Genomic DNA, 25,087 nt, shown 5'->3' on the forward strand with positions numbered 1-25,087 from the left:
TCACTTGAGGTCAGGAGTTCGAGGCCAGCCTGGGCAACATGGTGAAAACCCATCTCTACTAAAAATACAAAAATTAGCTGGGCACAGTGCCATGTGCCTGTAATCCCAGCTACTCAGGAGGCTGAGGCAGGAGAACTGCTTGAACTTGGGAGGCAGAGGTTGCAGTGAGCCGAGATCGCCCCATTGCACTCCATCCAGCCTGGGTGACAGAGCGAGGCTATCTCAAAAAAAGGATAAAATACAGAGGAGGAAAAATAAAACTGCAAAATCTTCCCTAGTCTCTTTACCCAAAAATAATCACTATTACTATTCCAGGTTAATTTTTTCCAAGATTAATTTTTTTCTTTGTTTTTTTTTAAGACAGAGCTTCGCTCTGTTGGCCAGGTTGGAGTGCAGTGGCGTGATCTCGGCTCTCTGCAACTTCTGCCTCCTGGGTTCAAGCAATCCTCCTGCTTCAGCCTCCCGAGTAGCTGGCATGACAGATGTGAGCCACCATACCTGGCTAATTTTTGTATTTTTAGTAGACACGGTTTCACCATGTTGGCCAGGCTGGTCTCCAACTCCTGACCCTCAGGTGATCCACCTACCTCGGCCTCCCAAAGTGATGGGATTACAGGCATATGCCACTGCGCCCAGCCAGGATTAATATTTTTAAACAGCTTTATTGAGATATAACTCATAAGCCATATAATTCCAGGCATTTTCTGGTATTCAAATACTTAACTGTTCATTCTCTCTCTCTCTCTTTTTTTTTTTTTAGACAGAGTCTCACTCTGTTGCCTAGGCTGGAGTGCAGTGGCGCAATCTCAGCTCACTGCAACCTCTGCCTCTTGTGTTCAAGTGATCCTCCCTATTCAGCCTCCTGAGCAGCTGGGACTATAGACGCATGCCACCACACCCAGCTAATTTTTGTATTTTTAGTAGAGATGGGCTTTCATCATGTTGGCCAGGCTGGTCTCGAACTCCTGACCTCAGGTGATCCACCTGCCTTGGCCTCCCAAAGTGCTGCAATTACAAGTGTGAGCCATGACGCCCGACCAACTGTTCATTCTTAATAAATATATAATGAGCATATATTAGAAGCCAACCACTGTGCCTGGTGCTGTTAGAATAGTTAATAAAAGCATTATTTCCTGGTCTCGCAGAGGGAATAAGCCAGTGTGGAGAGGACATTCATCAAACGATCACACAAACCAGTGATTAAGAACAGGGGAGAGGCCAGGCATGGTGGCTCATGCCCTGTTATCCCAGCTCTTATCCCAGCACTTTGGGAGGCTGAAGCAGAAGGATCGCTTGAGTCTAGCAGTTTGAGACCAACCTGGGCAACACAGCAAGACCTCGTCTCTACAAAAAATAAACAAGGCTGGGCGCAGTGGCTCATGCCTGTAATCTCAGCACTTTGGGAGGCCAAGACGAGCGGATCATCTGAGGTCAGAAGTTCGACACCAGCCTGGCCAACATGGTGAAACCCCATCTCTACTAAAAATACAAAAAAAATTAGCGGGGCATGGTGGCACATGCCTGTAGTCTCAGCTGCTTGGGAGGCTGAGGCAGGAGAATCGCTTAAGCCCAGGAGGCAGAGGCTGCAGTGAGCTGAGATCACGCCACTGTACTCCAGCCTAGGCAACAGAGTGACACTCCGTCTAAATAAATAAATAAAAACAAAATCAGCCAGGTGTCATGGTGTGTACCTATAGTACCAGCGATTTGGGAGGCCAAGGTAGGAGGATCACTTGTCACATGAGCCTGGGAGGTTGAGGCTTCAGTGAGCTGTGATCATGCCACTGCACTCCAGCCTGGGTGACAGGGCAAGACCCTGTCTCAAGAGAAAAGAAAAAGAAAAAAAGAACGGGAGAATTTTGCCCCCGACAAAGGGACATTTGGGAATGTCTGAAGACATTTGGTTGTCACAATTGGGGGGGTATTACTGGCATCTTGTGTGTAGAGGCCAGGGATGCTCCTAAAGATCCTATAATGCACAGACAGCCCCCCACATCATCAACGATCTGGCCCCAAATGTTAGTAGGGCTGGGTTCAGAAACCATTACTCAAACAGATGTCAAATGGCAACTGTGGCAAGTGCTAAAGAAAGGCACCGAGGCCTGAGAGAGCCCTAACAGGATGTAACCTAGTCAGGAGAGGCTTCATCAGGGAAACCATACTTAAGTCAGGACCCGAAGCATAAATAAGACTTAATCACAAGAAGGAAGGGAAGATTAGTTAAGGCAGAGGAAACAGCAGTGCTTTCCAAAGAGGCTATACCAATTTCTACTCCTTCCAGCTTGACTGCCCACATCCCTGAAAACTGGGTATTATCATTCTTTGTGATCATGTAACTCTGACAGGTGAAAAATGGTAACCAATGCATTTCCTTTTACAATCAGATACTAAGTTACACATATAGCTTGCCTAAAATATGGGCTACCTGGTAGATCCCTATGTAGTTCCACATAGGCACTCAACATAGAAGTACTCACTGGTCTCGAAGTATGTCCCCATCCTGATTAGGGTAGAAGGCGAGCTTGAAAATCCGGTTCATCACGCTTCGCTCAATGGCCAGCTGTGCATCTTGAAGCTGTTCTTCACTCGCATTTTGCCATATGACATCCTGGGCCATTGCACCGTAAAGAAACTGCAGAAAATCTTCTACCTGAGCAGTTTTATCATCAGCTGCGGTGAGTTTCTGAAAGTCTCCAAAGCAAAATAATAATTTTTAAATAGTTTAATAAAAACTATCTAAATAATTTTAAAAAGGAAATCATAGAAATAATTTTAATTACTAGCTATGCGGACACCATGATCTTAAAGCCAAAAGTGTTTCAGTGTAGTTTATTTTAGGACAATATGTAGCCATATAATTAAATCAGGAGAAAAAGTAAGAAATATGTGAAAGTTTAAGTGCAAGGAATTTGTTATAAAAATATGTTTCTAGGCCAGGCACAGTGGCTCACGCCTGTAATCCCAGCACCTTGGGAAGCCGAGGTGGGCGGATCACGAGGTCAGGAGATTGAGACCATTCTGGCCAACATGGTGAAACCCCATCTCTACTAAAAATATGAAAATTAGCTGGGCGTGGTGGTGCGTGCCTGTAATCCCAGCTACTCGGGAGGCTGAGGCAGGAGAATCCCTTGAACCAGGGAGTCAGAGGTTGCAGTGAGCCGAGATTGCACCACTGCACTCCAGCCTGGCGACAGAGCAAGACTCCGTCTCAAAAGTTTCTAAAAAAAAAAAAAAAAGTTTGGTTTTTAAAAAAAAAAAAATGAGAAAATTTGTAAAGACCCAAAAATTTACCAATGTCCCCAATTTAAAAAGTAAGCTACAGATATTCAATCCAGGAGAAAAATGCAATTTATTGGTTTGACATCAAAGTTTAATTTATTAAGATTCCATAAAATAATTGGGTATTTAAGGCATGCAGATACTTGAACAAACTAGCAAAACAAAACAGTATTTCTAAATCTTCCCAACAATATTACAGGTGAAGAGATGCTTAAACTAAAGGTATTGAGTTACCTTGAATGAATTCCCTGATCTTCTTTTCTTTGCTCTCAAGCAGTAATCTCACACAGACAGTGGTAAAGTATCGATTGGCCACTTCTTTGTCCCGCAAAACCCTTTGCAATAGCCTTTCCAGGTGAGCCTGTGTGGTCTGTAGTCCTTGTCGACAACGAGTGAGATAAGCAATATATGGGGCTCTTTTTCTAAAAGGAAAAATACTTTGCATGACATCAGATATATTCAGTGCATACTCTCTTTGAAGAATAAGGGTCCTAACTTTTCTTTAGGAAAATTACTGCACAGACAGGTTTTACAAAGTAGCATGTCTGTGCTCTCTTCAGTAGCACATATACAAAGTAGCATGTCAGGCTGCAGACATGGTAGAGACTGATCATGGTGCCAGCTGAAGAACACACCCATTGTGCATTTTGTTTGGGAGGATCTATTGGGCTGAAGACTTAGTTACCTAATTCACTAAATGTTACTAAGCCCCTCTGCATACTTGGTGTATTTTATACTGGAGCTATAGGACCTCATACTTAATAGGAAATTGACAGTTACAGATGACTAACAATAACAACAAATACAGGTTGTAAGTCACTAGGTCACAAACATCCCCCACCAATTACTTGCTTATAGTCTAAACGTCACATTCACTAGAGTGCCCATTCCCTAAGCCTTGAAGCCTCCTCACTACCTAAGCATCTCAGTTACATTTTTCTCCATAATCATGAGCAGGAGACTGGCAGCAGAAAAAGCACAGCAATTCCTAAGGCTACTTACTTCTGCTTCTCTGGTCCAGGAAAGTAGGCTTTCCTATCACCATTAAAAAAAGAAATATGATATTCTAGTTGTCCTGGCCTCACAATTTAGGCATACCTCTTTACCTGCTTTTGTGCAAAGCTGAAGTAAACTGCACTCTTCTATTTGGAACTGCTCATTTATAACTACATTTCCAGACTAAATATCCAAATATGTTGCTTAGAAATTGATATGATTTGGCTGTGTTCCCCATCCAAATCTCATCTTGAATTCCCACGTGTTGTGGGAGGGACCCGGTGGGAGGGAATTGAATCATGGAGGCAGGTCTTTCCTGTGCTGTTCTCGTGATAGTAAGTCTCAAGAGATCTGATTGTTTTAAAAAGCGGAATTTCCCTGTACAAGCTCTCTTCTCGTCTGCTGCCATGTGAAATGTGCCTTTCACCTTCCACCATAATTTTGAGGCCTCCCCAGCCACATGGAACTGTTAAGTTCAATTAAACCTCTTTCTTTTGTTAAATTGTCCAGTCTCAGGTATGTCTTTATCAGCAGCATGATAACAGACAAATACAGTAAATTGGTACTGAGAGTGGGGTACCGCTAAAAAGACACCCGAAAATGTGAAAGCAGCTTTGGAACTGGGTAACAGGCAGAGATTGGAATAGTTTGGAGGGCTCAGAAGAAGACAGGAAAATGTGGGAAAGTTTGGAATTTCCTAGAGATTTGTTGAATGGCTTTGACGAAAATGCTGACAGTGATATGAATGATAAGGTCCAGGCTGAGGTGGAGATGAGGAACTTGTTGGGAACTGGTGCAAAGGTGACTCTTGTTATGTTTTAGCAAAGACACTGGTGGCATTTTGCCCTTGCCCTAGAGATTTGTGGAACTTTGAACTTGAGAGAGATGATTTAGAGTATCTGGCAGAATAAATTTCTAAGCAGCAAAGCATTCAAGAGGTGACTTGGGTGCTATTAAAGGTATTTTTTTTTTTTTTTCTTGAGACAGAGTTTCACTCTTGTTGCCCAGCCTGGAGTGCAGTGGCGTGATCTCAGCTCACTGTAACCTCTGCTTCCAGGTTCAAGCGATTCTCCTGTCTCAGCCTCCCAAGTAGCTAGGATTACAGGCACCCACCACCACATCCAGCTAATTTTTTGTATTTTTAGTAGAGACAGGGTTTCACCATGTTGGCCAGGCTGGTGTCGAACTCCTGACCTTGGGTGATCCACCTGCCTTGGCCTCCCAAAGTGCTAGGATTACAGGCATGAGCTACCGTGCCTGGCCAGCATACAGTTTTATAAGGGAAGCAGAGCATAAGCGTTCAGAAACTTTGCAGCCTGACGATGCAATAGAAAACAAAATCCCATTTTCTGAGAAGAAATTCAAGCTGGCTATAGAAATTTGCATAAGTAATGAGGAGCTGAATATTAATCCCCAAGACAATGGGGAAAATGTCTCCAGGGCACGTCAGAGGTCTTCATGGCAGCCCCTCTCATCACAGGCCCAGAGGCCTAGGAGGAAAAATGGTTTCATGGGCCAGGCCCAGGGTCCCCATGCTGTGTGCAGCCTAGGGACTTGGTACCCTGCCTTTCAGCTGCTCCAGCCATGGCTGAAATGGGCCAACACAGAGCTCAGGCTGTGGCTTCAGAGAGTGCAAGCCCCAAGCCTTGGCAGCTTCCATGTGGTGTTGAGCCTGTGGGTGCACAGAAGTCAAGAATGGGGTTTGGGAACCTCCACCTAGATTTCAAAAGATGTATGGAAATGCCTGGATGCCCAGGCAGATGTTTGCTGCAGGGGCAGGGTCCTCATGGGGAACCTCTGCAAGGGCAGTACGGAAAGGAAATATGGGGTCGGAGCCTCCACAAAGAGTCCCTACTGGCGCACTGCCTAGTAGAGCTGTGAGAAGAGGGCCACTGTCTTCCAGACTTCAGAATGGCAGATCCACTGGCAGCTTGCACCGTGCACCTAGAAAAGCCAGCAACTCCACCCTAGCCCATGAAAGCAGCCGGGAAAGTGGCTATACCCTGCAAAGCCACAGGAGTGGAGCTGCCCAAGACCATGGGAACCCTGGCTGGGTGTGGTGGCTCACGCCTGTAATCCCAGCACTTTGGGAGGCTGAGTTACGTGGATCACTTGAGGTCAGGAGTTCAAGACCAGCCTGGCTAATATGGTGACACCCCATCTCTACCAAAAAATACAAAATTAGCCAGGCGTGGTGGTGCATGCCTGTAATCCCAGCTACCTGGGAGGCTGAAGCAGGGGAATTGCTTGAACCCAGGAGGCAGAGGTTGCAGTGAGCCAAGATCGCACCATTGCACTCCAGCCTGGGCAACAAGAGCGAAATTCCATCTTGGGAAAAAAAAAAAAAAAAAAAGAAACACCATGGGAACCCACCTCTTGCATCAGCGTGACCTGGATGTGAGACATGGAGTCAAAGGAGTTCATTTTGAAGCTTTAAGATTTGACAGCCCTGCTGGATTTCAGACTTGGATGGGGCCTGCAGCTCCTTTGTTTCTGCCAATTTTTCTCATTTGGAATGGCTGTATTTACCCAATGCCTGCACCTCCATTGTATCCAGGAAGTAACTAACTTGATTTTGATTTTACAGGTTCATAGGTGGAAAGGACTTGCCTTGTCTCAGATGAGACTTTTGACTGTGGACTTCTGAGTTAATGCTAAAATGAGTTAAGACTTTGGGAAACTGTTGGGAAGGCATGATTGGTTTTGAAATGTGAGGACATGAGTTGGGAGAAGCAAGGGGCAGAAAGATATGGTTTGGCTGTGTCCCCACCCAAATCTCATCTTGAATTCCCATGTGTTGTGGGAGGGACCCAGTGGGAGGCAATTGAATCAATGGGGACAGGTCTTTCTTGTGCTGTTCTCGTGATAGTGAATAAGTCTCACAAGATCTGATGGTTTTAAAAAGGGGGGGTTTCCCTGCACAAGCTCTCTTCTCTTGTCTGCTGCCATGTGAGATGTGCCTTTCACCTTCCGCCATGATTGTGAGGCCTCCCAGCTACATGGAACTGTAAGTCCAATAAACCTCTTTCTTTGGTAAATTGCCTAGTCTCGGGTATGTCTTTATCAGCAGCGTGAGAACAGACTAACACAGAAATCTACATCCAAGAAAATATAGCCAAGCACTTTGTAGGAAGCCTAGATTCATTTCTGAAATAAGGATAAAAAAGAAAACACTTGCAGCTAACAACTAGGTTTAAAAGCTGAACAGGTGGGGTATATTACCTGTAGTCCTCAGCAATCGAAGCCAGCAGTTTCCTACAAGTCCTATTATCAAAACGGCACACACAACGCATTGTTTCTTGAAGTTGAGCCATTAGATTCTTATCTTGTAAATTAATTGCTTCGGCTATTTGAACTTTTAAGAAGCATACAATTTCATTGTCTAAATAAAAGATACAAGAATTCTGTTATTATTAAGAATTTCCATGTGCTTAATTAAGCTAACTCTCAGCATTTGGGATGTCAATTCTGCTTTGTCATGTATCATTAGAACTAAGCTGTATTGCCACTCCCAATTAGAAAATACTTTAATAAACCATCAGTAATCAAAGTGCCCTTAAGTGACACTAATATAAACATATTAAGTTGAACCATATGGAATTGTTGAACAGCTTCAACAGCTGAATACTGGCAATTTCATATGGTGCAACCCATAAACATAGGAAAAATTAAACGATCCTGCAGCAATTTACCTTCTGGGTCTGTGTGGTCTGGTAAACCATTCCTTGTTGAATGGGTTAGCACAGGGAAGGCAACAGAGTCCGCAGAGCAAAGAGCAAGCCTCAGTTTCTTTTTCGCATCTCTGAAAAATGAGTAGAAAATACATTAATTTCTTTATCCAGATATGGTCACATTTTACAAATATTTACTATATAAATTAATGTTACCTTAGGACTCAAATGTTTCAAACATTTTAAAGAAGATGATTCTTAACTGACACTCCACTTAAAAGAACAGGCTTTCTAACTACCCAAGGAGCCAGGTGTGCTCAGGGCAAGGACCATTCTTTAAAGCACCAGAATCAAACAACAAATCCTTTCTGACCTTTTTTCATACACTGAGTTCTATGACGGGTGCTATAAGAATCGGAAAAGCATATTATGGCAGAGTGGGAGGGACCATGGAAGTCAGAAGCCCCCAACAACCAGATTTGGAATGCCCCCAACACCCAGATTTGGAATGCCTCTTTAGAAACGCTGATGATGCCACAAAATAAGCTCACTACCTGACAAGAAACCGTTTCTTCCTTTTTTTTTTTCCTTTTTCTTTTTTATAGAGATGGGATTTCACTATGTTGCCCAAGCTGGTCTCCAACTCCTGGGCTCCAGCGATCCACCTGTCTCGGCCTCCTAAATTGCTGGGATTACAGGCGTGAGCCACCACACCCAGCGAGTTTTTTAAATCCTTGAATTAACACCTTTGATACATAACATCTACAACTGAAACAAAGTCTTCTTAGTAAACAGCATTTCATTTTTCTCTCCCTGCTTTATACATTTATTGACTCAACACATCACTTGACTTGACGTGACTGCAATGGTGCTGAAAAGTCCAAACCCTAAAGTCCCAAATCCTATAAAAGAAATACCTGTAAGAGAAAGCTGAATCCTGCGGGTGGGCTGCTTGGCTCGCAGAGTCTGGGAGATCATCAGCCGAGATGTTCTGCAGTGCTTCGTCACGGGGAGAATCATGTGCACTTTCACCATCACCCATAACCTCTAAACAAAACCCACCCCCAAGAAATGGATAACCAGGTTCATTTGGAATATTATGGCACTAGTAGGTATTCAGAGCAACTCAAGAATAAATTACCATTGACTAACAATAAGAGTTCTCTGGAAAAAAAAGAAAGAAAAAACAAACTTCAAATACTTAACCGAATTATCAATAGCAACAATTATGTATCAAGAGACTAGTTGCTGAGAAGAGAGTGGTTTTACTTCTTATCCCAATACTAATGCAAAATAATGAACTAATGCAAAATACTGAAAGTCCACATTAACTTAATAAAGTTAACATCTTAGAATCACTGAACCAGAGAACTAAAAGAGGCTTCAAAAATCATTTTATACCCTCATTTTATAGACATGGACTCCTGCCCAGTCAGAAAATGGCTTGCTCTAAATTCCTTGGTTGGCCAATGGCCAAGGTTGACTATGGGTTCAGGTCTCCTGATTCTCTCTACAGGAGGTCTTCCTGCTACACCCAAGAGTGAGTCAGGGGACCAAATCACACATGCAACAAGGTCAGATCTGTGGTTTCCAAAGTTGGTTTTATGTCTTAATCAAGAATATATAATACACAGCTGGGTGCGGTGCCTCACACCTGTAATCCCAGCACTTTGGGAGGCTTTGGTGGGTGGATCACATGGGTTCAGGAGTTCAAGACCAGCCTGACAAACATGGTGAAACCCTGTCTCTATGAAAAATACAAAAATCAGCCACGTGTGGTGGCACACACCTGTGGTCCCAGCTACTTGGGAGGTCGAGGCAGGAGAGTTGCTTAAACCTGGGAGGTGGAGGTTGCAGTGAGCCAAGATTGCGCCACTGTACTCCAACCTGGACAACAAAGTAAGACTCTGTCTCGAAAAAAAATACACACACACAAAAGAACATATAATACAATACATACATGTATACAATCAAAAAGAATAAAAAGTCTGGCCAGGCATGAGGCAGGAAGATCGCTTGAGCTCAGGATTTCAAGACCAGCCTGGGCAACATAGCGAGATCTCATCTCTATAAAAAAAAAAAAAAATATATATATATATATATATATAAAATAAATATATTGTGTTCATATATGAAAATATCCTTATTCTTCAGAAATAATTTCAAATGCTTCAGGAAAAAATATAGGGAGAGACCAGCCTGGGCAACATGGCGAAGCCCCGTCTCTACAAAAATATACAAGTTAGCTGGGCACAGTGGAACGTGCCTGTGGTCCCAGCTACTCAGGAAGCTGAGATGGGAGGATCACCTTAGCCTGGGAAGGTTGAGGCTGCAGCAGTAAACCATGATTGTGCCACTGCACTCCAGCCTGGGTGACATAATGAGACTGTCTCACAAAAAAACAAAAACAAAAACAAAACATATACATACACACACACACACACACTCTATATACATGGGGGAATGTGGCAAAATGTCAAGAATTGGTTAAGTCTAGATAGAGGGTAGATGAACCTTCATTGTATTATTCTTTCAATTCTTCTGCTATTTGGAAACTATTCAAAATAAAAAAATACAGGAAGTTCTCCTTTGCACCCACTCTCCCTCTGAGGCTTCCTAGGAGTCTTCCTCAGAGCCAACTCATGTTACCAGTTTGTTGGGAGATTCTTCCAGGAGATACTCTACGTGCATATAAGCATAAACACATATTTATGCAGTATACTATTTATGCTTTTTTTTTTTTTTTTGAGACAGGGTCTTGCTCTGTTGCCCAGACTGGAGTGCAGTGGCGTCATCTCAGCTCACCGCAACCTCCGCCTCCTGGAGTCAAGCGATTCTTATGCCTCAGCCATCTAAGGATTACAGGCATCTGCCACCACATGCAGCAAATTTTTTGTATTTTTGGTAGAGACGGGGTTTTGCCATGTTGGCCACGCTGGTCTCCAACTCCTGGCCTCAAACTCCTGGCCTCAAGTGATCTGCCCACCTCGGGCCCCCAAAGTGCTGGGATTACAGGTGTGAGCCACCGTGCTCAGCCCCTATTTATGCTTTTATACACTTTTTGTCTTCATTTATCTTGGGGACTATATCTCATTTTTCTGAAAGCTATTCGGTATTCTATTTTGAGGAAAACAGAATCCTTTAAAATAAGTACCAGGTGACAATGGATAATTGGTCCCAGTAGTCTGCTTCCCAGTAGCTATATTGAGAGTGCATAACTGGATAAAATTACAAAGCTGTAGACATTGAAAAAGAACCTCCTCCCATTAAAATATGCCCCAACTCCGGGCCAGTCACTCCAGATGCAAAGGAGGACAACTCTAAGGCATTTGAATATTCAGGGGTACCCAGGGCTAGTGGGAGAATCCAGAGAAGGACATCAATTTAAACATTTGTTTAGGCAGTCTGTAATTTTGGGGTAGTAAACTGATTCCCTTAGCTATTCTTTCTTTTAAAGGCCACTTAAATTCAGATTACCTTTATCACTATGATATAAGTTTACTACTCAAATCTCTGTCATGATTATCACCTGTACTTTCATAGTTTGCCATTGCTCCATCACCGGGGCTGGTCCGTTTAATGGCATTCCTGTATTTGTCCAGAATATCCTCAGCCACCTGAGCTTGTGCACTGAGTCTAGGGCTGGGATCATCTGCAAGGGAAAGGAGAGTGAGAGAATTAGCCCCTTTGGTTTGTACCAACTCTGATGTTAGTATGATACCAGTAGCATAATCCCAAAGGCGGATTAGGAGGTAAGACTTAAAAAGAGCACATATCTCAATGTTAAGAGGCACCATGCAGTTGGCTACTCATCCCATTTCTAGGTCTGAGAGCCTTGCCAAAGCAGGAAATTGGGAAGAGTAGCTCCACCTTCTCATCATCACCAGAATGACAGTGTCAAAGTTCAGGGCAGACTGGATGACGGATTTCTAAAGTGTTTGCACTCAAATCACTGTTATCAGCAATTCATGCTAACAGAACTTCCAACAGTGCATTTTTACATGCAGACTTCATTTATTCAGACATCTCTATGCTGAAGGAGGAAAAAAAAACTATTCAAATTTAGACTTAAACCTCTTTAAATAATAACAAATGTCCTTTTCCATTCTTCCTTTATGAATCTCTCTTCACACATTTGAAAACTAACAATATTCATATTCTATCTCACTAGATCTCACCATGACAGTGCTCCTGCTGGAATAGAGCACTTTTGTGCATGCAATGATGTCAGAGGCACTCCTAGAGAATCTAGACATTCTTGGGGAGTGCTGGAATTGTACCTGGGATGCACAGAGAAAAAACTTACCACAATCACAAATGCAGCACTGTTTACTGACAGGACCATTACTCTGTCAAAATCAGCACATCAAAAATATTATCCTGGAATCTAACATAGTGGAATCTAATCTTTAACAACTGGGTTGTTAAAGCAAGGGATTGCTATAGATCTACAGGACAAAGTTCCATAGTGAAACACAAACTCCTGGGTTAGACCTAGGCCAGGCAGGTGACCATAAATGTTCACATTCTGGTAGAATCCCATTTTCTAAAAATTATAAAAACACATCAAAATCACTAGATTTTATATATATATACATACGCACACATATATATGTGTATATATACATATTTTGTGTGTGTGTCTTCATGTGTGTGTTCTCAGCAGCTAATAGCAGCTAACATTTATTGAGCACTTACCACATGCCAGGAACTGTGCTAAGCACCTTATAGAGATTATCTCAATTACTGATCAAACAACCTTATAGAGAAATGTTGTTATCATCCTCATTTTACAGAAGACGAAATCAAGACATAGACAGGTTAAGTAGCATGCTCACAGGCTCTTTTGTTTTCATGAAACAAATATATGGTCTTCATGTCTCCGTGAAATTGTAGTAAACTGCAGTTGACCCTTGAACAACATGGGTTTGAACTGCACAGGTCCATTTATACACAGTTTTTTGCAATCAAATGTAGATTGAAGATACTGCATTAGGCTGGGCACAGTGGCTCACACCTGTAATCCTAGCACTTTGGAGGCCAATGCGGGCAGATCACCCACGGTCAGGAGTTCGAGACCAGCCTGGCCAACATGGCGAAACCCCAACTCTAATAAAAATACAAAAATTAGCTGGACATGGTGGCGCATGCCTATAATCCCAGCTGCTCGGGAGGCTGAGGCAGGAGAATTGCTTGAACCCAGGAGATAGGGATTGCTGTGAGCCAAGATCACGCCACTGCACTCCATCCTGGGCAGCAGGGCAAGACACTGTCTCAAAAAAAAAAAAAAAAAAGAGAGAGAAAAGAAAAAGAAAATACTATATTTCACAGAGAGCTGTGAAAGAAGCATATAGGGAAGGCCAACTTTTCACATACACAGTTTCCACAGGGCCAACTGCAGGACTCCAGAATGCACGGATTAGGGTATGAGGTGGGGGTCAAGAGTCCTGGAACCAATTCCCTGAGTATGCTGAAGGACAATTGTATATAGAGAGGATTTCCAAAGTAATTTAGTATTTTTGCTGTAACGGTATTTGAAATTCATAAGAGATTCTTAATAAAATCTGATCTGTCTCCAAATGTAAACTGATAAAGCATTTATCATCACAGAATCTTGTTTTGAAGGGGAAGTACGTTTTGGCTACTGCCTTTTTTTTTTTTTAATAGAAACAAGGTCTTGCTCTGTCACCCAGGCTGGAGTGCAGTGGCACATAGCTTAATGTAACCTCAAACTCCTGGCCTCCAGCAATCCTCTCACTTTGGCCTCCCAAAAAGAGCTGGGATAACAGGCATGCCCCACCTCACCCAGTTGGTTATTACTTTTCAGTGCTGTTGAGAGGTCTGAAAAAGAGACAATACAATACATTATGGCCAAACACAGTGAGAGCCACAATGTTGCTTATAATCTTTACTTCTATTAACACTGTTCTTAAAAATTTTATCCCCAGAGAATAATTAAACAAAAAAATGCAATATATATAAATCTGTAATATTTTCATAATAAAAAATTGGGAACAATTTAAATAGCCATTAGTAAGAGAACGTTTACACTGCAGTAAAACCATGAGAGATTATTTTATAGCTAATAAAAATGATTTAAAACCCAACTATGTCTAGAAATTGGGGGAGGGTTTATAAAATAACTTGGTAAAAGAAGAATACAAAGTCACATGTATAATCTAATTCGGTCAAGAAAAAGCCATGTACATATATGGAAAAAGATTAGGAGATAACAGGAAAAGAACAGTAGTTAGGGTCACAGAATTATGAACAGACTGCTAGGAAATTTCCTCCTATAACATTTTTAAATTGGTTTAACGATAACTTTCAATGAGTCATTAATAAGGACTGCGTAGAAATTTCTGGACCAGTAAGGAAGCTAACCTGCTTGAATCACAGCCAAAGAAAATAAATAACTTTATGAAAAAGACTTATTCTACTCTACTTAGCTTCTAGTTCCAGTATCAAGAACCAAGAAAAATATATTGCTCAAAGAGGGTAAGCAAAATATAACTCCGTCAAACAAACAAACCATAATAATAATTTATAACTTCTTCAAAATTGTTGATTCAACATTTTAAAAACATGAGATGTCATTAAGAGTAATTCACTTTGTAAACGCTGGTGTTCTTCTAACATTAGGAACATGTCTTAAGGATACAGAAATATTTTGCCAAAAGGACAATGTCTTTCCAGCTCTTCCCAATCAGACTGGAAGGTCCTGAAGAGTCATGTGTGATTTGACTTAATACCCACAACACTTTAGCACAGTGCCTGGCATGAGTCACATGGTCAACAAGTATTTACTGATTGAACAGGACAGGCTTAGCTGCTCTCAGCAGGGAACTGTGGCCTGTAAGCACATCTCCTGCTGTTCAAAACCCTTTATTCTGGGGAAATCACCATTTCAAATAAAGCAAGGACTTATATGCTAGGATATGGAAATACATATAAATATAGGGAACTAACCATTAGAATAATAGGCATTAAAATGGGATTCTACCTGTAATGCTGAACTCTTTGATGAGGATGTTCTTATCCTATTATCTATCCCATTTTTAAATAAAATTGTTTAATGAAAAAAAATTTTCATTTTCACTTAGTAGGAAAACAATTCAAAATAAAAAAAAAAAAGAGGTCAGAAATGAACTTCCCTCTAGACCAGGGGTGTTCAATCTTTTGGCTTCCCTGGGCCACACTGGAAGAAGAAGAATTGTATTGGGCCACACATAAAATACACTAACCCTAATGATAGCTGATGAGCTTCAAAAAAAAAAAAAAAAAAAAAGGGCTCCTGCATAAATCTCATACTGTTTTAAGGAAGTTTACGAATTTGTGTTGGGCTGCATTCAAAGCTGTCCTGCTGCCTCGGGCTGCCTGTGGTTTGCAGTCCGTGGGTTGAACAAACTTGCTTAAGATGCTCTATAGCCACTGGAAACAATACACAACTATCAAACCCAAAGCTGGGTCATTAACACTACTCTCAAACTCTCCTTTTAGGGTGCTCATTCATAATGTGCCAAAAAGCAGCTGCAGAAATACAAACGCTTAATCAGGTAAAAACCCAACCCCCAGCTGTATTTCCCTTGGGTCAGATGGCAATGTTAAAATGGTTCAAGCTGTAAAAAATTAGTAAAGTTTTTAAAACTTTCATTATAATGGTTGGCATTTATGATACTGTTTGAACAAACACTTTATCACAAAAAAGGAAACGATTAGGTAAAACAGAATTTCACTGTGATCCTGAATAATCAAGAACAAACTGTAGATGAAAATAAATGTAGAATTCTACGATCAATGTTAGAGAAAACTATTCAATCAATGATCCAAAGATACAGCATGCACAGCACCAAAACTGTCACCACACTTTCCTAAAAGGCACTGTGTGTCATCATCCCACTAGATGTCGAGTTGTAGGGTATGCCTAGAGGCTCAGGATCAGGGGCCTCATCATAAACGGAGTTATGATAATGAGGATGATGATGGTGGTGGCAGTCTGCAGGAAGAGCACACAGGTTTACTGTGGCCACCAACTGGAAACCACAGAGCTATGAAGAACATACTCCCCACTGTACATACAGACACACTCTTCTAAAAAGGCAACGCTTATGGCACCCAAGAAAAAGTGTTATGAAATATGTGCTCTGGGAATGAAGGAGCCAGGAAGTCCATGGGTCTACAAACCTGTGAGTGTTGAGAATCTGTCAGGCCCCAGATCATCTTTGTCTTTTTCTTGTTTTTCTTTCTTTCTAAATGGTATAGGAGCTGGAAATTAAATAAAGTCAGTAGTGTGACACATAACATACTGCACTACTCGGAAGTTAACTGGTGTGCCAACATTTCTAAGTGAAAGGAGGCTGAAAAGTTTAAAAGCTAAGAAATTCCAAGTGTTGACTGATAATTATCCTTAAAATAGTAATGAAGGTTTTTAAAGGAGCTTTCAGAACCTGCTTTGGAGTCATCTGTCATAGGAAGAATAATTTAACAGGAATCCATTGGGACTAAAATCAAAACCAGTGACTCTTAACCTCTGCTCAAAAACAACACATTCAAAACTCCTAGCTTCATTCTCTCCTCCTCATCAAGTGCTTGAGTATGGCGTGAAAGCAGCTCTCCCCAGAGTTCCTGAGTGCCACCATGCTGAGAAGAGGCCTTTGGAAGAAGTTTCTAGCTTTACTCCTGGATGATCTCTTCTTTCAGGAAGAGATGCTTTTGCCAACTCAAATGATGCCAGGCTGTTCACCAAAAAAGTAAACAATTTTATACAGCTACCTTCCAAAATAAACACTCACTGATATTTACAGTATCAACATTCTCAATGAACATAGACATAAAAAGCTTCAACTTATTCCAGGAATGTAAAGGATGAATTTTCAATGTTTAATTACCAATAACGTCCCATTTTCCTGCAATAATTAATAGCAATATATATGTCAGAAGTCCTCTATATGTTTAACTTCAATGGTATATGATATTTAAACAATAGTGACAGGTATGACTTCTATTTATGAAACCACTATCACTTCCTGCAAAGAACAAGAACATTCCTAAAGCTCTGCCTTAGCATTCATCTGAGTGGAACCACTTTCTACACCCTCAAAGTAGCTAGAAACTTAAGCCCAGCAAGTCTTACAGAGGAGTTGAGATACTGGCTCTCTGAAAGAGATTCTGGGGCTTCGCTTCTTATTGCTAATACAGCGTTCTAATATTTTATAAAATTACCTTTAGGCATGGCTGAAACAAAACGTTTTCTCCACCAAGGTCTGTTCCTGTCTGATTTCTCATCATCGCTATCTTTGCGTTCTTCAGTCTGTAGAAAAAGTTGGAGGCTTTATTTGGAGTTGGATAGCAGGATAAATTACTAAGAAAAGGATTTCTTTTTGTTTGTTTTGAGATAGGATCTCATTCTGTTGCCCAGGCTGGAGTGCAGTAGCACAATCACAGCTTACTGCAGCCTCGACTTCCCTGGCTCAAGCGATCCTCCCCATATCAGCCTCCCAAGTAGCTAGGACCACAGGTGTACACACCACCATGCCCAGCTAATTTTTTATTTTTATTTTGTAGAGACAGGGTCTTACTATGTTGATCAGGCTAAAAAGGATTTAAGTAAGTTTGTGAAATAAGAAAGCCAGTCTTGTTTGCCTTAAGGCACAACTCTTACTGCCACGTAGGTGACTTTTGGAGCAAGGTAGTTTACCTTTTCAGCACCACTGTCATCTGCTTGAGGGTAGGCACTATCTCATTACTGTTAATAAACTGAAGCCTTAATAAACTGAAGACTTAATACAGAGCCTGGTATAGACTAGGCACTCAATAAATACTTATGAAAAAAGTAAATGCAGTAAAAATAAACTCCAGAAGGGCAGTAGAGATGGTAGCAGTAGTTATTAATAATAATAAAACCAAGTGTGTACTATGTGCTGAGCACAGTAAGGATATGTATCATCTGATTTAATCTTTACAGTAACCTCAGAGATAGGTCCTATATTCGGCCTTTTTTATCGATAAAAAATATGAGACTAAAAAAAGGTTACCTCTCCCTCTTCCTCAAAGTTACACAGCCTATATGTGGCACAGCTGAGGACTCAAACCTAGACCTAAGCAACTTCAAAGTTCATGTTTTGATCACCAATTATATTATCATTAAAACACGCCAAAGGAGCTGGGCGCAGTGGCTCACGCCTGTAATCCCAGCACTTTGGAAGGCCGAGGTGGGTGGATCACCTGAAGTCAGGAGCTCAAGAACAGCCTGGCCAACATGGTGAAACCTCATCTCTACTAAAAATACAAAAATTAGCAGGGCGTGGTGGTGCTCGCCTATAATCCCAGCAACTTGGGAGGCTGAGGTAGGAGAATCACTTGAACACGGGAGGCGGAGGTTGCGGTGACCCGAGATTGCACCACTGCACTACAGCCTGGGCGACACAGTGAGATTCCATCTCAAAAACAAACAAACAAAAAACATGCCAAAGGACAGGGACTGTAATTCCTTTAATAGCCTATCATGTGACCATGGACAAATCACTTAATTTCCATTTTCATCTACATACCTGGGATAAAGAATTATCAGAACCCTAGCAGAGAGATGAGGGCATCTGTGCCAGGGAAGAGTTAATTTAACAGTGGGGATAAGAAATTGAATACATACAGGAGAACTGATGGAATAAATATGCACATGAAGAACAGTGAAAGTAGATTTCTCACTGTTGGAGAAATGAGTTACAAATTTGGAAAGGAAAAAAGATGAAACAAACTCTGTTGTGTTTGTTCTAGAATTGAATGTGTCAGTGTAAGTTCATGGTCTTATTTATGGAGAAAGGTAGATAAATGAAATACACAGGTAAACGTGTGTGTAACACACACACTCCCTAGCTCTATTCACTGAGTAGTCCTGGGAGCAGCAACACTCCTACAGCAAATAAACACTGTATCCAGATCTCAATTTCCAAAAAAGCATTTTTCATTAAAAGAAATAAGGGTACTTGGAGAAAGAGCTAACTAGGACAAAGTACAGTATCTGCTTGTAACATCTTTTGCCAGAAAGTAAAGATATGCTCAAAGAATAATAGCAGTGCATCAAAAGAACTCAGGAGCCAGCCTGAGGGGGCTCTCACTGGCCCAATTAGGGACAACTGGGCTTCAAAATAAGTAATAGTGACGAACCCTAACCAAGACAGAAAACTGGGCCAGGCACTGTGGGTGGCTCATGCCTATAATCCCAACACTTGGGAGGCTGGGGTGGGAGGACTGTTTGAGCCCAAGAGTTCAAGACAAGCACCTGGGCAACATAGTGAGTCCCCATCTCTACAAAAACAAACAAACAAAAAAATTAGCCAGGCATGTGGTGCATACCTATACTCCCAGCTACTTGGGAGGCCGAAGCAGAAGGATAGCCTGAGCCTGGGAGGTTAAGGCTGCAATGAGCAGTGTTGGCACCACTGCACTCCAGCATGGGTGATAAAACAAGACCCTATCTAAAACAAACAAACAACGACAACAAAAAATATACACACACACACACACACACAAATTTTTTTAAAAGACAGAAAACCATGAGACCACAGATATAATAAGTAACTTAAAAATTTGATGGAGAACAGGACAGTTACATATTTTTAAAGTACCCTCTCCCTCCAAATACTTATAAAGGGAAAAGAGTAACTTTACAGTGGCAAAGCCTGGAAGACAACATTTCCTCAAATTATCCAAATGAACACTGTAGAAATGGGACAAATTAAAACTGTGCTACCTGACAAAGTGCAATGAAAAAAAGTGTCATTTCAGTGATATTCCTGCCAAAGATGAATAACCTCAGTCTAATCACAAGAAAACATCAAACAAACCTAACCTTAGGAACATTCGAGAAAACAAATGGCCTGTAAATTTCAAGTGTCCAGGTCATATGAGTCAAGAAAAAACTGAGGAACTGTTCTAGACTGAAGGAGACTAAAAAGGCATGACAACTAAAAGCAGTCTGTGATTCTGAATAGAATCTTTTTACTATAAAAAATGTTACAGGGACAACTGGGACACATGAATGGGGTGTGGTAAGTAGCTGGTAGTAATGTATCAATGTTCATGTGCTGAAGTTGATGGTTGTACCATGAGGTGTAGGAGAATCTGTTTATTTGTAGGAAACTTACACTGAAGTGTTAGGGGTACTGGAGCATCAGGTTGGCAACTTGCTCGCAAATGGGGAGGAAGTGTTCTTTTATTGTACTTCCAACTTGTTTGTAACTTTATAATTGTTTAAAATAAAAAATACTCATGGGGCCAGGTGCGGTGGCTCATGCCTGTAATCCCAGCAACTCTGGGAGGCCAAGGCAGGCGGATCACGAGGTCAGGAGATCAAAACCATCCTTGCCAACATGGTGAACCCCCATCTTTACTAAAATGCAAAAAATTAGCCGGGCATGGTGGCGCATGCCTGTAGTCCCACCTACTCAGGAGGCTGAGGCAGAGGAATCACTTGAACCTGGGAGGTGGAGGTGGCAGTAAGCCAAGATCGCGCAACTGTACTCCAGCCTGGGCGACAGAGTGTGACTCCATCTCAAAAAACAAAAAACAACTCATCTAACATCTCAGAAGGATATTGTAAGGTTTAAATAAAATCAGATACAAAATTGCTTGGAGAAGCTAAAAGTGTCATAAAAATGCAAGATAGTATCACTACAAAACCAAAGTTGTACAGGTTTCCTGTGGTTATGGTTGTGGGCACACAGATTGACAAATCATCTTTAATCATGACTACTCTCTATCTGTAATCCTAGATTTATACATTCCATGTTAATTTCAGATATCAAGGGAACTAGGCAGGCAGAACATAATTCTTTTGCACGGCCTATGTCCCATACCTCTCCTCTTGAGGAGTCCTTACTCGGGGATGAAGATGATGAATGAGGTGCAGCCACCAAAGAAGTAGCACCAATGGCTGCAGCTGGAGGGAGTTCTCGCTCTTCATTTCCTGGACGCCGGTTCCAGCTGGGGTCACTCATGGGCCTCCGGACAGAAGATACTATATCAGAGCTCCTGCTTCGAACTAGTCTCTCAGGGTAAGAATGCCTTTGCTTGAATGCCTCCATTTCAGCTGGAGTTAAAACATGGGAACCAAAGTTTGGCAACCTGGCCTCATTTCCTCCCACAGCTCCTTCCAGGATTGGGGGATCTGGTGGTGGATGCGATGGCCTAGCATAGTGAACCTTTGGCCTTACCACAGCGGAAGCCCCTGCAACACAGGAAAAAAAAGTTTTGTAACTGAGACATAACATATCTAACAAAGGCATTAACAAGGGGATTTGGTTTCCTCCTCGTCTATGACATAAGTGAAAAAGTTCATTTCGCTGGTTTACCTTCATGTGAAGACAGTGGATCAAACATGGCCAGCAGAGACTCTGACTGAGAAGGAGGAGAGGTCAGCTGGTGGGCACCTAAAACAGGAGGAAAACTGTGAGACCAAGCCAGAACGCAGGACAGACGGTCTCAACACAGTTTAAAGGGTTTTAAGTACTCTTTGATGGTTCCTTTTTTGATCCATTAGAACTTGAGAGGCATACCAGAAAAAAAAAATCAAATTATGATTACTTCCAATTCATTTTCTGTTTTTATGAGTATCTTCATAAACAGATTTTCTTTACATTTAAGTGGTCTGGCATCTACATGCCTGTTACTTCTAATGGCCAAATGTTAGTATGGTTCATGCAAAGAGAACAAAGCCGGAAGACCTAAACCATCAATGTTTTCAGAATGTCACAGCTTCCCTGAGCCTCGCCTTCCCCTCACCTGAAAATATAGGGCGCAGGCCAGGTGTAGGGGTTCATGCCTTTAATCCCAGTGCTTTGGGAGGCCAAGGAGGGAGGGCCGCTTGAGCCCAGGGGTTCAAGACCAGTCTGGGCAAGATGGTGAGACCTGGTCTCTACAAAAATTTACAAGAACTAAAAATTAAAAAATAAATAAATTAATTATAAACATAGGGGCAATACTCTGTACAGACAGGGTACAAATAAAAGGCTGTAAATCTTGAAGTTCTAACACTGCTCTCAGCAAATAACTTTAAAATAGGTAAGTATGCAGAGGATGGAAATTTCAAACATAAAAAAATTATTAATCTAAATGTTTTTAGTCTGAAGCTATTTTTTGTGTTTTTTTTGGTCTGAAGCTATATCTTTTGATAATGAATCAGAGTATTATTATGCCTTTTGATTTTTACTTTTGTTCTATAGTTAGATCATTATAAAAGATAGACTAAAACAGCAGTTCTCAAATTTTGGTCTCGGGCTTTTTTTTTTTTTTTGGAGACAGGGTCTCGCTCTGTCACCCTGGCTGGAGTGCAGTGGTGCAAACGTAGCTCACTGCAGCCTCAACCTCTTGGGCTCGAGTGACCCTCCTGCCTTAGCCTCCCAAATAGCTGCGAGCACACCATACCCAGCTAATTTTTATGTTATTTGTTGTAGAGACAGGGTCTCATCATGTTGCCCAGGCTGGTCTTGAACTCCTAGGCTCAAGCACTCCTCCCACCTCTGCCTCTCAAAGTGCTGGGATTACAGGCACGAGCTACCATGCCTGGCCAAGATATTTTTACAACTTAAAAAATTACTGACCCTAATAGCTTTTGTTTATGGTGGTTCTATCTATTGATATTCTATATTAGAAATTAAAACTGAAGTTTAAATATTTATTAATTCATTTAAATATACCCATTAAATGGTAATACAAGAGAGTCTCTCTGAACCTATTCTGGTTTGGGAGGCTGTCCTTTTTTTTGTTTTTTTGAGACAGAGTCTCATTCTGTCACCAGGGTGGAGTGCAGTGGTGTGATCTCAGCTCACTGCAACCTCCACCTCCTGGGTTCAAGCGATTCTCCTGCCTCAGCCTCCCGAGTAGCTGGCATTACAGGCACACGCCACCACACCCAGCTAATTTTTTGTATTTTTAGTAGAGACGGGGTTTCACCATGTTGGCCAGGATGGTCTCGATCTCCTGACCTCGTAATCCGCCTGCCTCGGCCTCCCAAAGTGCTGGGATTACAGGCGTGAGCCACCGCGCCCAGCCCCATTTTTTTAAAATAAGAAAAAATTTTAATGGTAACACAAAAAAGCATTTAAAAAAAAATAACTATTATTTTCCAAAATAAAAAATGAAGAGAATGAGACGTTTTTTGCAAGTATCTTTAATGTACAGCTTACTAGAAGACAGCTGGATTCTCATGTCTGCTTCTGCTTCAATGTGTTGAAAATGTTGTTTTGGCTGAAGTATATAAAGAAAATCTGGCCTCACACGGACATGTAGTTGGAAAAGGAACAATATGTTAGTAGCCTTTTCAGAAAATTGTAGATATTATTCTTTGATACTCTACCACATCTTGAGAAGTATAGTTTTTTAAAGGATAGCTACAACGTAGAATTTGAAACCAAATCAATGAACTTTTTGTCCTCTGTTAAATTCACATTTTTCATATCACCACCAATCTCACCATAAAAGTCTTTAAACAACAGGAAGCTGTGAAACTCATGCAGGTAGACACACGTTTCCAAAATTCTAATTTTTGTCCAAAAGTTTGAATTTCATCACTGGCAACAAACTCCACTCTATTAGTTGCTTGTCTAAGTAACAGGATCATTTTCTTAAATTTTTTTTTTTTAAAGATGGGACCACAGGCATGCACCACCACACCTGGCTAATTTTTTTATTTTTTTATTTTTGTAGAGACGAGGTCTCACCATGTTGCCCAGGATGGTGTCGAACTCCTGGGCTCAAGGAATCCTCCAGCCTCAGCCTCCCAAAGTGCTGGGATTACAGGTGTGAGCCAACGCACCTGGCCACACTTTGTTAATTTTTGAGATGTCTGCCAAATACCCAACTACGTATTCATAAGAAATACAGTTTATCTGTCATTCTTTCAAGTAAAAATAATATTTCATGAAAAACCAAATAAAAATAAGGGGAAACATTGGCTAGTTCAGCTAACAACTCAAATAATCACATAAGTGCTTCTTGAGACATCTCATCATATCTCAGAATGTGGTGAAAATGCAATATGGGTGCTTCCTATTTCTTCACACAGAATATTAAAAAGGTGTATAGTCAAGGATTGAGATGTGATTAAGTAATTTTTATTCCTTCATCAAAGACATTCCTTTTTTTTTTTTTTTTTGAGATCGAGTCTCGCTCTGCCGCCCAGGCTGGAGTGCAGTGGCGCGATCTCAGCTCACTGCAAGCTCCGCCTCCCGGGTTCAAGCAATTCTCCTGCCTCAGCCTCCTGAGTAGCTGGGATTACAGGCGCCAGCCACCACGCCCAGTGAATTTTTTTGTATTTTTAGTAGAGACGGGGTTTCACCATGTTGGTCAGGCTGGTCTCGAACCCCTGACCTCCCGATCCACCTGCCTCGGCCTCCCAAAGTGCTGGGATTATAGGCGTGAGCCACTGCGCCCAGCCCAAAGACATTCCTAACTTTTTTTTTTTTTTTTTTTTTTTTAACTGTGAGTGAAGAATACAGTGTGGTACCCTTGCATCCTGCTGGGGCCCCAGCAAATTTTATCCACTTTGCCTATGCACCATAAGTACAAATGTCAACACAGTGAAAATGGACAGTAACTTTGATTTTTATGAAAACAGTTGTGACTTCATCTACCCTCCTTCCTCAAAGGGTCTTAGGACCTCAGTGGTCCATGGAGACCATGCTTTGAGACTGCTGGTTTAGAAAAGTGGTTCTTGGCCGGGCGCGGTGGCTCACGCTTGTAATCCCAGCACTTTGGGAGGCCGAGGCGGGCGGATCACGAGGTCAGGAGATCGAGACCACGGTGAAACCCCGTCTCTACTAAAAATACAGAAAAATTAGCCGGGCGCAGTGGCGGACGCCTGTAGTCTCAGCTACTCGGAGAGGCTGAGGCAGGAGAATGGCGTGAACCCGGGAGGCGGAGTTTGCAGTGAGCCGAGACTGCGCCACTGCACTCCAGCCTGGGCGACAGAGCGAGACTCCGTCTCCAAAAAAAAAAAAAAAAAGAAAAAAAGAAAAGTGGTTCTTGATTGGTGGCTATTTTGCCCCCCAAGAGATCATTTGGCAAGGTCTAGAGACATTTTTCGTTGTCACAACCCCAGGGGGTAAAGGGCATATGCTACTAGTAAGGGCCAGAGATGCTTAAAT

The 25,087-nt window shown here is 41.8% G+C and overlaps 1 protein-coding gene across 43 annotated transcripts in view; it reads right to left on the reverse strand.

Moving 5' to 3' along the window:
- GAPVD1 (GTPase activating protein and VPS9 domains 1) overlaps positions 1-25,087 on the reverse strand; it is a 98,569-nt gene that overhangs the window by 6,954 nt on the left and 66,528 nt on the right. For 16 of the 43 annotated variants that reach the window (XM_055271081.2, XM_063635950.1, XM_055271082.2 and 13 more), the window contains 10 exons: positions 21,296-21,373; positions 20,801-21,171; positions 17,169-17,256; positions 16,131-16,211; positions 11,476-11,598; positions 8,864-8,993; positions 7,968-8,077; positions 7,498-7,657; positions 3,514-3,701; positions 2,478-2,691 (listed from right to left, as the gene is read on the reverse strand). In XM_055271081.2, the coding sequence (XP_055127056.1) occupies positions 2,478-2,691; positions 3,514-3,701; positions 7,498-7,657; positions 7,968-8,077; positions 8,864-8,993; positions 11,476-11,598; positions 16,131-16,211; positions 17,169-17,256; positions 20,801-21,171; positions 21,296-21,373 (1,543 nt within the window). Of the gene's footprint in view, positions 1-2,477; positions 2,692-3,513; positions 3,702-7,497; positions 7,658-7,967; positions 8,078-8,863; positions 8,994-11,475; positions 11,599-16,130; positions 16,212-17,168; positions 17,257-20,800; positions 21,172-21,295; positions 21,374-23,128; positions 23,210-25,087 lie in introns of all 43 variants that reach the window. The other 27 variants (XM_055271075.2, XM_055271071.2, XM_063635946.1 and 24 more) reach the window with 3 other exon arrangements.

This window comes from Symphalangus syndactylus, chromosome 3, assembly GCF_028878055.3.
Source record: "Symphalangus syndactylus isolate Jambi chromosome 3, NHGRI_mSymSyn1-v2.1_pri, whole genome shotgun sequence".
NCBI lineage: Eukaryota > Metazoa > Chordata > Mammalia > Primates > Hylobatidae > Symphalangus > Symphalangus syndactylus.